The sequence below is a fragment of the Plecotus auritus genome, assembly GCF_963455305.1.
Source record: "Plecotus auritus genome assembly, chromosome: 1".
Classification (NCBI taxonomy): Eukaryota; Metazoa; Chordata; class Mammalia; order Chiroptera; family Vespertilionidae; genus Plecotus; species Plecotus auritus.
The window spans coordinates 55680134-55695803 of record NC_137770.1 but is presented as its reverse complement, the minus strand read 5'-3'; the positions used below and the strand labels follow the sequence as shown (position 1 = coordinate 55695803).

The window sequence follows — 15670 nt, the reverse complement described above, 5'->3', positions numbered from 1 at the left end:
CAGCACCAGCTAGCTATAGTCTCTGAGCCTTTAATGTAGAAAACCAAACCCTAGAACATGGAGTTAAATGAACTGATGAATTACTCAGCTACTCACTGGGAGCCAGGCATTGTTACAGGCCCTGCGGCTACAGTAGGGACCCACACCTTCAAGGCTGCTGCTCTTAGGCCTGCTGTACACCCTAGCAGTGTTTATAGGAGTAACCAAGGTGATTTCAGCCTAGGTCAGGGCTCTGATAATATTATGGAGAGTGATTGTGCAACAATTTTAGGAAGGGTAGTGAGGATGTAAGGTGATTGAACTGAGGCTAGAAGGACAGAAGGGGCCAGCCATGGGGGAGGAGACACATGGGGATGAGAACATTCCAGAAAGAGGGGACTGCAGGTTCCAAGGCCATAAACAGGAAGAAGCTTGGCATGTTTGAGGAGCGGAAAGGGAACCAGTGGAACTGTTTGTCATGAGCCAGGAATATGACCAGATCGTTAGCCTCACAGGCCGTGATGGGGAGTTAGGCAGTTGGAAATACTAGTAGGAAGCCATGATTTATTTTTAAGCAAAGGAATTGAATGCATTCACACTCTTGGTGCTGGGGATATAGTTGTGGGTAAAACAGATAAAATCTCTTGCTGTTTCATTGCTTACAGACTGATTTATGTTTCAAAAAGATCATCTAGCTACAGCATGGGAGGGAATTGTAGGGGAGCAAGAATGGAGGCCGGGGGTTGGGTTGGGGGCCGTTCAGGGTGAGGGGACTGCAGCTTGGATGGAGGGAGTCACCTTGGAGAGGGAGAGAGGTGGATGGTCTGGATCTGTCTTGGAGATAGAGCTGACTGGACTTGCCCATGTTGGAGGTAGGACTGGGCAAGTTCTAGGGGCCCATTGAAGGTCCCAGTAAAAATGCCAGGAAGGCAGTTTGGTAGATGGGCTGGAACACCATGGGGTTTTAAGTCCTGGTGGGAAGATTAAGCACCCAAGGGAGATACTGTTGTATGAGGCCCTTCCCTGCGAGCGTTGGGCCGTTCTCCAGGTAACATTGGAGTTAGACTTTCATTTCTAAATCCTGGAGAAGGAGAAACACAGAGCTGTGTCTTTCCTGGTCATTCCCAGGCAACACTCGCCTGGGGCCTGGGCCTTTTGCATGAGCAGGATGTAGTGCTGTGGGGCTCAGGAGGTGTTGTTCTTTACTACCGTTGGGAAGGGAGCTTCTTTGAAGACAGGCCATGTCTCAGAGAAAATAAATGAAGACTTGGGACTTTGCTTTTTTTGAGGTGGCTGGTCTCTTCTCCCTGCCTGTGTGAAATGCTGTTGTATGGGTGTAGGCCACCCACTTACCATCCTGAGTCTTTCTTGCTGCAAGGGAGCTCCCTGAGGGCAAGCCTGGTGCACAGCAAGGTAGGCATGCAGGAAACAGATTCTTGAATTGAATTGAAAATGATGGAGAGTTGAGGAGGAGGGCTGTAACCTTTTTTAAGTAAACATCATGATTATACATTGTTCCAAATTGACAAGTTAGGGATCTTACTGGCTTTACAGAGGGTTGCTTTCTAAGACTTCGTCATAGAATTTCTTTAAATAGTAAACTCTCGAATGCCTTCTATTTCCAGTTTTCAGTAATGTGAATATTGTGCTAAGGCCAGATATAATTCTTTTTTGAATTATTCAAAGAAAGCACTTCTAATACAATATGTTATTCATCAGAAAGTTAAATAGGCTTTTCTTATTTCTAAGCATTAAAACACACACACACACACTTTTTTATCTGGTTATAAAAGTAATGTAAGCTCTTTATAGAAAATACAAAAAGGAGGAATTAACCATAATCCCACTCTAGAGATAAGCAAAATGTTAATATGCTAGTATTATTTTCTATACATCTTATAACAGCTAGAACATGCTGTATATTTGTTTTGTATCCTTTCTTTTTCATTATATATATATATATATATATATATATATATATATACACACACACACACACACACTAGAGGCCTGGTGCATGAAATTCGTGCACAGGGGGGTGTCCCTCAGACCAGCTTGCACCCTCTCCAATCTGGGACCCCTCGAGGGATGTTTGACTGCCCGTTTAGGCCTGATCCCAGTAGGATCGGGCCTAAACGGGCAGTCGGACATGCCTCTCACAATCCAGGACTGCTGGCTCCCAACTGCTCGCCTGCCTGCCTGCCTTCCTGATTGCCCCTAACCGCTTCTGCCTGCCAGCCTGATAACCCCCTAACCCAGGGGTCCTCAAACTGCGGCCCGCGGGCCACATGCGGCCCGCCGAGGACATTTATCTGGCCCGCCAGGTGCCGCTGCCTGTCCTGCTTAGCAGCCGACTCATCCCAGGCCCACAGTGCGCATAGGAATTTGTTCATAGTTGTTTTTTTTTAACTATAGTCCGGCCCTCCAGTGGTCTGAGGGACAGTGAACTGGCCCCCTGTTTAAAAAGTTTGAGGACCCCTGCCCTAACCACTCCCCTGCCAGCCTGATTGATGCCTAATTGCTCCCCTGCCAGCCTGATTGCCCCTAACTGCCCTCCCCTGCAGGCCTGGTCGCCCCCAACTTCCCTCCTCTGCCGGCCTGGTCACCCTTAACTGCCCTCCCCTGCAGGCTTGATCGCCCCCAACTGCCCTCCCTTGCAGGCCTGGTCCCTCCCAACTGCCCTCCCTTGCTGGCCATCTTGTGGTGGCCATCTTGTGTCCACATGGGGGCAGCCATCTTTGACCACATGGGGGCAGCCATCTTGTGTGTTGGAGTGATGGTTAATTTGCATATTACTCTTTTATTAGATAGGATAGAGAGAGAGAGAGAGTGTTAATCCTCACCTGAGGATATTTTCCCATTGACTTTTAAAGAGAGTGGAAAGGAGGGGGAAGCATCAATGACCGGAATTGAACCCAGGACCTTTCAGTCCAAGGGGCAACGCTCTATCCAGTGAGCCAAACGGTTGGGGAGTCTTTTTGCTTAATATTAAATGACACATATTTCCCTTGTTTTCAAAAGCCCTCCATGGACCAATTGCAGAATAATGTGCTGTGTAGATAACCTTGTAAAATGCATAATATGTGGATCACACTCTGCAGGCATTTTTGTGCCTATATTTTGTCATTTTTATTATTCCCTTTAAAATTAATTCCAAGAACTAGTATTGCTGGGTCAAAGGTTATGAACATTGTGAATATATTTTGATGGGTCATGCTGTGGAAAAGTTGTATCAAGAAGTGCATTTTTAATTTTTGATAGACATTTTGGTATTATAGATTAAAAATATTTACTTCTTTAATAGATGAAAATGGTATGATTTTAAAATTTTAGACTTTATTTTTAGAGCAGTTTTAGGTTCACAGAAGAACTGAGCAGAAAGCAGAGTTCGCACAGTGCCCCTCCCCCCCCCCACACACACACACGTGCAGCCAGCCCCCAGCAACATCACACCTCAGGGGTGCATTACGTGGCATGGTTTTCATTTCCTGTTTCTTTGCTTATTAAAAAGGTAGAACTTTAAAATATGTGATGTTTCGTGTTTTGGTTTTTTTTGCTTCTGTTTTGGAAAGTGCTGTTTATTTTCTTTGCTTAGTGATTTTTTGATTGAGAAACAACTCAGGTGAAATGATTGGTTCGAGCCTTTGCCATCTCTACAGTGTCGAATGCAGTGTTTCTCCAGAAATGGACCATGGACCCTGGGCCCATTTCCCACTTTGGTTCTCTGGGAGCGGGGCCTGGGAACTTTGGTTCTCTGGGAGTGGGGCCTGGGAATTTGTGTCTAACAAGCCACCTAGGGATCCTTCTGAGAACCACTAGTCTGAAGCCTTAATATAAACAAAGGTTGGAAGCATTACAAACAAAAAAATAAGGATTCCTTTTTATCAACTGTAGTTAATGAGTGTTGCTTCCTATTAAAAGAGAGTGCACAACAGCGCCTTTTCCTCAGTGGGAGAGTGTCAGAACCAGATTAGTCACATCTGAAGGTTTTTTTGCAAGAATATGTTGGGATGACTAACGTTTAGTCATTCACAGGTGATTGTAACTGGCTTGCATTCTTCTTAATAGAGCAGGTTCATTCAGAAAAAGCTGGAAACTACAGCAAATAGGTCTAGCAGTTCCAAATATTTCTTTTCAGTGAAATATTTTCTTTATTGTCACTATCACTGTCATTCCATCTAAAGTGGCTCAGCCCAGGTTTCCAATAAGGAAAACACAGGATCCTCACATTCCTAATTTCTGCTTGTTACCAGGAAGTTTGAAAACTCTAAAAATGTAGGTACGGTATGTGCATTTTCCTGCATATATGTTATACTTAAAAGGGAGCACAAACACAATTTAAACAAGCATAATTATATTGTCTAACAGGGCCTTCCTGATCATTTGCAAATTGGACTGCCAGTGTATGAGAAATCATCAAATTTCTAGAAATAAATAGTAACAAGTATATACACATGAATGTAGCCTTAAGAAACCCCTGGGCTGGTGTAGGAGGTAATGGGAAGGTGGTGACTTAGTGTGCCTTCCTCCACTGTTCTCAGGGCCACCTTCCCCAACAGCTGGGCTAAACAGGTGGGACGGCCCGGGGGAGCCAGCAGAGACCTGGCCTGGGAAAGCCTGGAACTGAGGTCCTGGACACTGGGGTGTAGGAGTCAGAGAGGTAGGCCAGTCTTCTGCACTTCACTGGAGGTGGAGGTGAGGATGAGGAGGGATGCAGAGGTGGCTGTGTCCCCCACTGCCTCCAGGCTGGGAGGGTTGTGGAGGGCCGGACACTGAGAGGCTTCCTCCTGGCGCCTCACCTGGAGCAGGTTCTGTGCCCTCACCGCTGGCTACACCTCTAGTTCATAAGTTCCTTCCACCACACGGAGGACCACCTACTTGATCTCACTCCAATGACTGTAGAACAAAAAGAAACATCACACCTAAGGGAACCCAGCAGCCAGAGGGAGGAAGCGTAAGCACAGCCCTCAGAACAAGCCCGAATAAAATAGGAAACAGGTGGGCCTTGAATGAGAGATAATTAGGGCATGTTATGGACTGAATGTGTCCGTCCCCCAATTTATATGTTGAAACCCTAACCCCCAATGCGATGGCATTTGGAGGTGGGGCCTTTAGGTGGTAATTAGGTTTAGATGAGGTCATAAGGGTGGGGCTCCTGTGATGAGATTAGTGCTCTTATAAGAAGAGGAAGAGAGACCAGAGTTTCAATCTCTACCAGGTAAGGACACAGCAAACAAGCAGCTGTCTACAAGTCAGGAAGAGGACCCTTTTTAGAAGGCGACCATGCCGGCTTCCTGATCTCCGCCTCCCAGCCTTCAGAACTACAAGAAGTAAATGTGTGTTGTTTATAAACACCCATTCTGGTTTTTTGCTCAAACATCTCCAGGTGACTAAGGCAAGTACATCTGGGTACAGAATTAAATTTCTTCCTCGAGCTCAAACTTTTGAAAGTCAGTAGATGAACTAGAAACAAGGATAGTTGCTTCTAAGAATTGAATTGCCCATGAAACAAAATAGGAAAAATGGTGAAACATCAGAGCCTAATACCAAGAGAGAGAAACCAGAAGGAAAAGTTACAAGACTTGGAGGACAGATCTAGGATACCCAGCATATGAATAAGGGGAGCTTCAGAAGGAGACAAAGAAACAGATGGAGAAGAAGCAATAGTTATATAGAAGAAAATTTACTAGAATTGGAAAAAATACCTGTGACTACAGATTGAAAAGTTCACTGAATTCCGGGTAGAATTGATTAAAGAGAAAAAAAAAGGGGGGGGGCCACAATTAGGTACATTCTGATAAAACTCCCGAACTCCGAAGATGAAGAAAAAAATCTTACAAACTTCTAGCTATAAGGAGGTTGAAGCATCAGATTTCCTGTAGCTTTGACATTCCCTGGGAGGAAAGGCCTTTGAGTCAAGAATTCCATACCCTTTCAACTTATCATTCATTCTTTAGGGTGAGAGAAGGATGATTCTTTTTTTTTTTTTTTTAATATATTTTATTGATTTCTTACAGAGAGGAAAGGGAGAGGATAGATAATTAGAAGCATCCATGAGAGAGAAACATCGATCAGCTGCCTCCTACACACTCCCACTGGGGATGTGCCCGCAACCCAGGCACATGCCCTTGACCGGAATCAAACCCGGGACCCTTCAGTCCGCAGGCCGACATTCTATCCACTGAGCCAAACCGATCAGAGCGAGAGAAGGATGATTCTTGACATGGCAGGGATTCAGAATCTTTTGTCCGAGTGTCTGATCTGAGGAAAATGCTGGAGAAAGGACTCTAACCCAAACACTGTGAGTCTGCACAGAGACCCTAAGGTGGGAAAACGGAAAGGAGAAGCACAAAGGTAACCAGTGATCCCTACATCATTTCATGTAAATGGATATGGAGAAATGCCTGGGACTGGGTAACAGAAGTGCTAAGATTTTTTCGAAATAGAAGAGATACTCTATAGGCAAAATCCTAATGATAGCCCAACTAGAAGTATTGGGTTATTCTAGCAAAGCCTGGTTGGGGTGGGGGAAGGGCAAGAGGGAAAACAAGCAAAAATCCTTCCAAATAAGCCAGCGGGGATAGTAGGGTGAAAGAGGCTGAAGGATGGTGGACGTGAAGGTGTGCCAAGTGTCTCATGTTGGAATCACAGTGTCCAGGGGTATTTCCTAGTTAACAGGGAGGAAAGGCCATCAATGGTGACCTGATGAAACCAATCAAAGTAAGGAAAAGGAGAAAGGCCACAAGAACTAAAAGCAACATAAATTGTAAACAAAGTGAGATGAAGGGACGAATGAAAATACAAAGCAGCCTGGGTCATTGAGAGCATAGTCCATGAAGCCAGACTTCTTCGTTCAAATCCCAGATCTGTCACTTAAAAAAAAAAAGAATATTTATTGTTTTAGTAATAGGGAAGAAAACAAGTTCTTTTTAAAAAAATCTCTTTTAAAAAATCTTCATTCTTTTTTTTTTTAAAATATATTTTATTGATATTTCACAGAGAGGAAAGGAGAGGGATAGAGAGCTAGAAACATCGATCAGCTGCCTCCTGCACACCTCCCACAGGATGTGCCCGCAACCAAGGTACATGCCCTTGACCGGAATCGAACCCGGGACCTTTCAGTCCGCAGGCCGATGCTCTATCCAATGAGCCAAACCGGTTTCGGCAAAAATCTTCATTCTTGAAAGTATTACATATGTCTCTTTTTTTTCTCCCATTGACCCCTTATAGCCTGCCCCTGTCTGCCACCCCAGGCCTTCACCACCCTATTGTCTGTGTCCATGGGTTATGCATGTATGCATACAAGGTCTTTGGTTGATCTTTTCCCACCCACCCACCTCCACCTTCCCTCTGAGATTTGACAGTCTGTTCTATGCTTCTATGTCTCTGGATCTATTTTACTCATCAGTTTATTTTGTTCAGTATATTCCATGTATGAGTGAGATCATGTGATACTTGTTTTTCTCTGACTGGCTTATTTTGCTTAGCATAATACTCTCCAGGTCCCTCCATGCTGTTTCAAAGGGTAAGAGATCCTTCTTTTTTACTGCTGCATAGTATTTCCATACCACCGCTTTTTTATCAACTCATCTACTGATGGGCACTTGGGCTGTTTCCAGATCTTAACTATTGTAAATTGTGCTACTGTTAACATAGGGGTGCACACCTTCCTTCTGATTGGTGTTTCAGGTCTCTTAGGATATATTCCTAGAAATGGGATCACTGGGTCAAATGGCAGTTCCATATTTACTTTTTTGAGGAAATTCCATACTGTTTTCCATAATGGCTTCACCAGTCTAGATTCCCACCAGCAGTGTACTAGAGTTCCCTTTTCTCCACATCTTGTCACTTGATTTGTTGATGGTAGCCATTCTCACAGGTGTGAGGTGATACTTCATTGTTGTTTTAATTTGCATCTCTCTGATGATCAGTGACTTTAAGCACTTTTCATATATCTCTTGGTCATCTGTATGTCCACTTTGGAGAAGTGTCTATTTAGGTCCTTTGCCCACTTTTAAAATTGGATTGTTTGTCTTCCTTTTGTTAAGTTGTATGAGTTTCTTATATTTTTTGGATATTAACCCTTTATCAGATGTGTCATTGCCAAATATGTTCTTCCATACAGTGGGCTCCCTTTTCATTTTGTTGATGGTTTCATTTGCTGTGCAGAAGTGTTTTATTTTCATATAATCCCATTTATTTATTTTCTCCTTAGTTTCCTTTGCCCTAGGAGAGGTATCTGTAAACAGATTGCTATGAGAGATGTCTGAGATTTTGCTCCCTATGGTTTCTTCTAGGATTTTTATGACTTACATTTAAGTCTTTTATCCATTTTGAGTTTATTCCTGTGTATGGTGTAAGTTGGTGGTCTAGTTTCATTTTTTGCATATATCTGTTCAATTTTCCCAACACCATTTATTAAAGAGACTCCATTGCATGCTCTTGCCTCCTTTGTCAAATATTAATTGAGCATAATGGCTTGGGTTGATTTTTGGGGTCTCTGTTCTGTTCCATTGATCTATATGTCTGTTCTTGTGCCAGTACCAGGCTGTTTTGATTACAGTGGCTTTGTAGTATAACTTAATATCTGATACTGTGATTCCTCCAACTTTGTTCTTCTTTCTCAAGATTACTGCAGCTATTTGGGATCTTTTTTTAATTTCATATAAATTTTTGGAATATTTGTTCTAGATCTGTGAAATATAAAATTGGTAATTTAATAGGGATTACATTGAATCTATAGATTGCTTTGGGTAATATGGACATTTTAATGATGTTAATTCTACCAATCCATGAACACGGTATGTTCTTCCACTTGTTTATATCTTCCTCTATCTGTTTTTTTCAATGTCCTGTAGTTTTCTGAGTACAAGTCTTTTACCTCCTTGATTAAGTTTATTCCTAGGTATCTTACACTTTTTGTTGCAGTGGTAAATAGGATTGTTTGTTTAGTTTCTCTTAATGAGAATTCATTATTGGTATATAAAGATGCCATTGATTTCTGGGTGTTAATTTTGTATTCTGCTATATTGCTGAATTCCTTTTTTAACTCTAGTAGTTTTTTGGTGGAGTCTTTAGGGTTTTCTATGTACAATATCATGTCAAAACAGTAGATACTCAATAAATATTTGTTTGGATGAATGAATAATGAAAGTTTTTCTTCTTCCTTTCCAATTTGGATGCCTTTTTTTTCTTCTTCTTATCTGGTTGCTGTGGCTAGGACTTCCAGTACTGTGTTGAATAAGAGTGTTGAAAACAGACATCCTTATCTTGTTCCTGTACTTAGGGGAAATGGTTTTCATTTTTTCCCACTGAGTATGATGTTGGCTGTAGGTTTGTCATATATGGCCTTCATTATGTTGAAGTATGATCTCTCTATTTCCACTCTGCTCAGAGTTTTTATCAAAAAAAGGGTATTGGATTTTGTTGAATGCTTTTTTCTGCATCTACTGATATGATCGTGTGATTTTTATCTTTCAGTTTGTTTATATGATGTATCACATTTATTGATTTGCAAACATTGTACCAGCCTTGCATCCCTGAAATAAATCCTATTTGGTCCTGGTGTATGATCTATAATAATAAAAGCCTAAGCGACCATCGCAACCGAATGGACGACCAAACAGTCTGCATGGGGCAACCAGGCCGGCAGGGGGGTTAGTGAGGGACGACCAAACTACTGAGCAGCAGGCTGTGTGGGGCAACCAGGCCAGCAGGGGGGTTAGTGAGGGGCGACCAAATGATCGAGCAGCAGGCTGCATGGGGCTACCAGGCCCGCGGTGGGGGGAGCACTTGGGGACGACCAGGCCAGCAGGGTGGGGCAGTGAAGGGCAACCAGGCTGGTGGGGGGGCAGTTGAGGGTGACCAGGTCGGCAGGGGGGCAGTTAGGGGCAATCAGGCAGGCAGGCAGGTGAGCAGTTAGGAGCCAGTGGTCCCAGATTGTGAGAGGGTGCAGGCTGGGCTGAGGGGACCCCCCACTCCATGCATGAATTTCATGCACCGGGCCTCTAGTCTTTTTAATATATTGCTGGATGCGATTTGCTAATATTTTGTTGAGGATTTTTAGCATCTGTGTTCATCAGGGATATGGGCCTGTAATCCTCTTTGTTTGTAGTGCCTTTATCTGGTTTTGGAATTAGGATAATGCTGGCCTCATAAAAAGTGTTCCTTCCTCTTGGATTTTTGGGAATAGTTTGAGGAGGATAGGTGTTCGTTCTTCTTTGAATATTTACTGAAACTTTCCTGTGAAGCCGTCTGAACCAGGGTTTTTGTTTGCTGTGAGTTTTTTATTACTGCTTCAATTTCCTCAATTTTTATTGGCCTATTCAGCGTTTTTGATTCTTTCTTATTCAGTTTTGGAAGATTGTATTTTTCTAGGAATTTGTCCATTTTATCCACATTGTCCAGCTTGTTGGCATGTAGTTTCTCATTGCATTTTCTTACACTGCTTTGTATTTCTGTGATGTCAGTTGTTACTTCACTGCTTTCATTTCTGATTTGAATTATTTAGGTCCTCTCTCTTTGTTTCTTGATGAGTCTGGCTAAAGGTTCATCAATCTTGTTTATTTTTTCAAAGAACTAGATCTTGGTTTCATTGATCTTTTATATATATATATTTTTAAAAATCTCTATGTAAGTTATTTTTGCTCTAATCTTCATTATTTCCTTCCTTCTACTTACTCTGGGCTTTTCTTGTTGTTCTCTTTCTAATTCTTTAAGTTGTAGGGTTAAATAGTTTATTATTAATTTTTCTTTTTTTTTGAGGTAGGCCTGTAATGCTATGAACTTCCCTCTCAGGACTGCTTTTGCTTGTCCCAGAGATTTTGGGTTGTTGTGCATTCATTTTCATTTGTTTCCAGGAAGTTTTTTACTTCTTCTTCTTTTTTTTCCCTCATTGGTAACCCATTCATTGTTTAATAATATGCTATTTAGCCTCCATGTGTTTGAATGTTTTTGGGTGTTTTTACTGTAGTTGACTTCTAATTTCATTCTATTAATGATCTGAGAATATGCTTGATATGATTTCAATCTTCTTAAATTTGTAGAGACTTGTTTTGTATCCTAACATGGTTTATCTTTGAAAATGACCCATGTGTACTTGAGAAGAATGTATATTCTGCAGCTTTGGGGTGAAATGTTCTATAAATGTCAATTAAATCTATCTTTTCGAGTGTGTCATTTAGAGTCACTGTTTCCTTGTTAATTTTTTGTTTGGAAGATCTATCCAGTGAAGTCAGTGGGGTGTTAAAGTCCCCTACTATGACTGTATTGCTGTCAATCTCTTCCTTAAAATCCTCCAGAAGTTTTTTTTATATATATTTAGGTGCTCCTATATTGGGTGCATATATGTTTACCAGGTTATATCCTCTTGTTGGATCCATCTCTTTAGTATTATGTAATGACCTTTATTGTCTCTTGTGATGGCTTTCATTTTGAAGTCTATCTTATCAGATATGAGTATTGCCACCCCAGCTTTCTTTTCACCCAGCTCTGTCACTTTTTGACTGTGGCTTTGAACAAGTTACTTAACAGCACCTGGGAAGTGGGGATGATGACAGTGCCTCCTTCATAGGGTGTGGTGAGGGTTAAGTGAGTTAACATACCAAAGCACTTAGATCAGTGTCTGGTGAACAGTTAGATCAAGCAAGTGTTTGCCTTATTATTTATAAATCATAGTAGCAATGTTAATACTTAGTAAGATGAAACTTATTAGTAAAAGTACTAAATCATATAAAAACGGTTATTATATGATGGTTATGGCCACTTTTTGTAAATCTATATGTGCCTGATGGCAGCTAAATATACTAGTATATTAAAAAGTATTAAAAGTGTGAGGACTTGATGAAAATACTTTACAGCAGGATAATTCATCATATCTCTTTTAAGCTGAGAGATCTAATAGACAAAAATAAATAAAATCTAGAAAAAATGAATAATAGAATCAGCAAACTCAATCTAATAGACAATTTTGAACCTTTTGTTCCTCAAATAGTTTTTTTGCATGGAACATTTGGTTCTAGCTGGTTTGGCTCAGTGGATAGAGTGTTGGCTTGCGGACCAAAGGGTCCTGGGTTCAATTTCAGTCAAGGGCACATGCCTGGGTTGCGGGCTCGATCCCCAGTAGGGGGCATGCAGGAGGCAGCCAATCAATGATTCTCTCTCATCATTGATGTTTTTTTTTCTCTCTCTCTCTCCCTTCCTCTCTAAAACCAATAAAAATATATTTTTAAAAAATCAATCATGTGCCACAAAACAAGCCATAATACCTTCAAAACATTAAACATATTACAGACCACATTTTAATCATAATCCAATACAATTAGAAATAAATAATAAAAATGATGAAAACCACTTGGCTTGAAAATGAAGAAATACAATTTTAAGTAATCCTTAGATCAAAGAGGAATTCAAAACTGAAATTAAAACAGTGAAAAAGTAAACACGTCACACCCAACTTATGGACACAGAAAATATGGTACTGAAAAAAGTCTTCATTATTAAGAAAGAAATAATAAAAATAAAGGAACGGTGTATTCATCCTTTAAAATTACCAAAAAAGGAATAAAACAAAAGAAAGAATTAACAGATACTTAAGCTGACATCAAGCAAATAGAAAATTCTTTTAAAAAGTGGTTGAAAGGGAAAGGATCCAAGAAACCAAAAGCTTTCTCTTTGAAAAGGAGCGAGAAGATGGTGTGGTGAGGGGGAGTGTGAAGAACAGAATATAGTAGAGGAAGGCGGGTGGGAGGAAAGATGTGCCAAAGAATGAGGAAATGCTCAAAAGAAACATCTGATGTAACCTTTTGCTCCCACTACTTAGCACTCAGGTTTTCTAGTCTGTCTGTCTGTCTGTCTCTGTCAGAGTGCTTTAGCCTCAGCTTCTTTCCTGCCTGTTTGTGGCAGGCAGCATGGCAGTCCTGCTGAGCCACTGGCTACCCGGGCGACTTTGGCGGTATCATTTCAGCTGTCTGTGCCTCAGGTCCTAGAGGGGAACATGGGCATCCCGAGTGTCCCCCCTCACAGAGGACCTGTGTGGATTTGGTGCATGTCAGCACTTCCCAGTACACGCTCAGATGATGTTCTCACCGCCTCCATCATTTCTTTGAAGGATCCCCAGATGGATGTGCCACGAGGCCATGCTCTTAGGTCGGGACACTTACCCTTCAAGCAGTTCTGCTTTCATTTCATGTCTTTCCTATGGGACACCATTCGGCCGTTCCAGTAGAAGTATTGTCATCGAATACTCAAAAGAATATTGGCTGTATTTACCATGTACCAGGCATTGGGCTAAGTGCTTTATATGTATCTTATGTAATATTCACAGTGGCCTTAAAAGTCTAGTCACCAGCCTGGCTGGTGTGGCTCAATGGTTGAGCCTTGGCTTATGAACCAGGAGGTCATGGTTAGATTCCTGGTCAGGGCACATGCTCAGGTTGTAGGCTCGATCCCCAGTAGGGGGCGTGCAAGAGACAGCCAGTCAATGATTCCCATCATTGATATTTCTCTCTCTCCCTCTCTCTTCCTCTCTGAAATCAATAAAAATACATATTTTAAAAAAGTATAGTCACCACTCCTGTTAACAGACGAGGGAAAGGAAGCTCAGAGAACTTGACACACTTGCCCAGAATTTAGAGGAACCAGAATTTGGAGCTGTTGTCCGATGCCCTGTTCCCCTCCTTGCTCCCGATTTATTACTTTTTAATAAATATAAGGATTGTTCACCTAAAACAGTGACTATCAAAAAACATCATGGAGTGATAGAAATACACACCAAGAGGCCAGGGTCCCGGTCTGGATCTCTATCAAGTCACTTGACACCAGAGTCTCGGTGTTTTTATTGGTAAATTAAGGGACTTGGTGTGGGTGTGATCCCTAAAGTCTCTCTCTTTCTCTCTGTCTAAGCCCCTGGCTCTCTGTACATACCAGGTGGCTGTTAAAAAGGAGCCTCTTATGAAAAGAGTTCCTTGCCTAAACTGGTTTTGTGGAATCATGCAAATTCTCAAATGACTCTCCTGTGGTCTTTTGTGTTGCCCAGGTACTCCAGGAGCAGATCCGTGCCCGGGACAACATTAGCTACGGAACTAATTCTGCCTTAAAGACTCTGGAGATGCGTCAGCTGTCCGGTTTGGGGGATCTTCGAGGGAGAGTGGCAAGGTAGGTCGTCAAATGTTTGGGACTCCACTCCTCAAAAGCTATTTTTCATACACTTCATTTTAGTGGGGAATATATTCATGAAGTCCCAAAGCAAATCATTGGCATTCTTCTCGTACATCACCTCCTTTGCCCATAAAATTTAACAGTGGACATTAGACCTGGATATGAGCATGCCATGACTTCTTGTGTGTCTGCAACTGGAATTGTGTGCGTGGGAGGGCGAGCTCAGCTGACCGGTGCCATCTGGCAGATGAAGATTATTATGTTTATTGAATCCAATAATGTACAAAGTTGGGACTTACATTTTTGCATATCTTATTTATTTGTTTATTTATAAACTATAATTCTATTTTCTTTCATTTTTATTAGAATTCTAAACAAATACTTCTCCGCCTTTTTTGAAAATGATCTATGTTTAACATGGAAAAGTATTTTTAATTATTATAGCATAACATTTTGCCAACTCTTACACCATTTGGTCGATGTCTAGCATTAAAATTAACTTCTTCAGAATATTTTTTCAATCTTTATTTTTGAAAGTATTACAGATATCTCCTTTTTCCCCCCATTGTCCTCTTATAGCCAGCCCCCTTCCTTCCCCCCTACTCGCCCCCCGACCCCCGCAGGCCTTCACCACACTATGGTCTGTGTCCATGGGTTATGCATATATGCATACAAGTTCTTTGGTTAATCTCTTCCCACCCCTCCCACCCCCCAATTCCCTCAGAGATTCGACAGTCTTCCATGTCTTTTTTTAATTTCATTTTTTCTTATAATTCAATTATTAGTAAATTATTTTTCAATTACAGTCAACATACAATATTATATTAAGTTTCATCTGTACAATATAGTGATTAGACATTTATATACCCCAATATGTTTAGTACCCACCTGACAATATGCACAGTTATTACAATATTATTGACTATATTTTTATTTTATTTTCTGAAAGTATTGGTCTATCGTAGGTTGAAAATTTTAAAAAGAGCTCTTTTATTTCAGATAGTTGGAAAGTGTTGTTCTAGCCCTTCACTACTTGCTGGACCCGCAGCATCATATCACCTGGGACCCTGTTAGAAATACCAATAGTCCCTAAAGTATTCACGGGCCTCTTCCGCCCTCTGCTGCTGTTAAGAGTCAAGCACAGGAGTTGTGGCGCTCACAGGCAATTTGAGTCAGCCTGAGGTGAAGCTGAGAGTGGTCTGCAAAGGGCAGAAGTGGAAAAAAGGGACTCAGGAACCAAGGACTCTTTGGAGCAGAGAACACTAGTGTCGGGAGGTGTTTTTGCAGACAACACCTGAAGGGCCTTGCATGCTGGGCCTGTGAATTTGCATCTGTTGGGTGAACAGTAGTCCAAGAGCAGAGATTGAATGGAGGACTCGTTGACTGCTCTTGTGTGGTTTTCTATCCTCATCTGAGTGAACTCCAGTCTCCTTAATATGACCCTGACTTCCTCACCTCTCTTTATCTTAGCACTGTACCTTTCAGCAGTGATCAACTAACTGCTTGTTATTTCCTGAATGGGCCATGCTTCCTA

At 41.6% G+C, this 15670-nt stretch overlaps 1 protein-coding gene across 4 annotated transcripts in view; it reads left to right on the top strand.

Moving 5' to 3' along the window:
* The window catches only part of FAM81A (family with sequence similarity 81 member A), a 69004-nt gene that overhangs the window by 26434 nt on the left and 26900 nt on the right, over nt 1-15670 (top strand). For all 4 annotated transcript variants that reach the window (XM_080671444.1, XM_080671442.1, XM_080671441.1 and 1 more), the window contains exon 4: nt 14015-14133. In XM_080671444.1, the coding sequence (XP_080527570.1) occupies nt 14015-14133 (119 nt within the window). The remainder of the gene's footprint in view (nt 1-14014; nt 14134-15670) is intronic.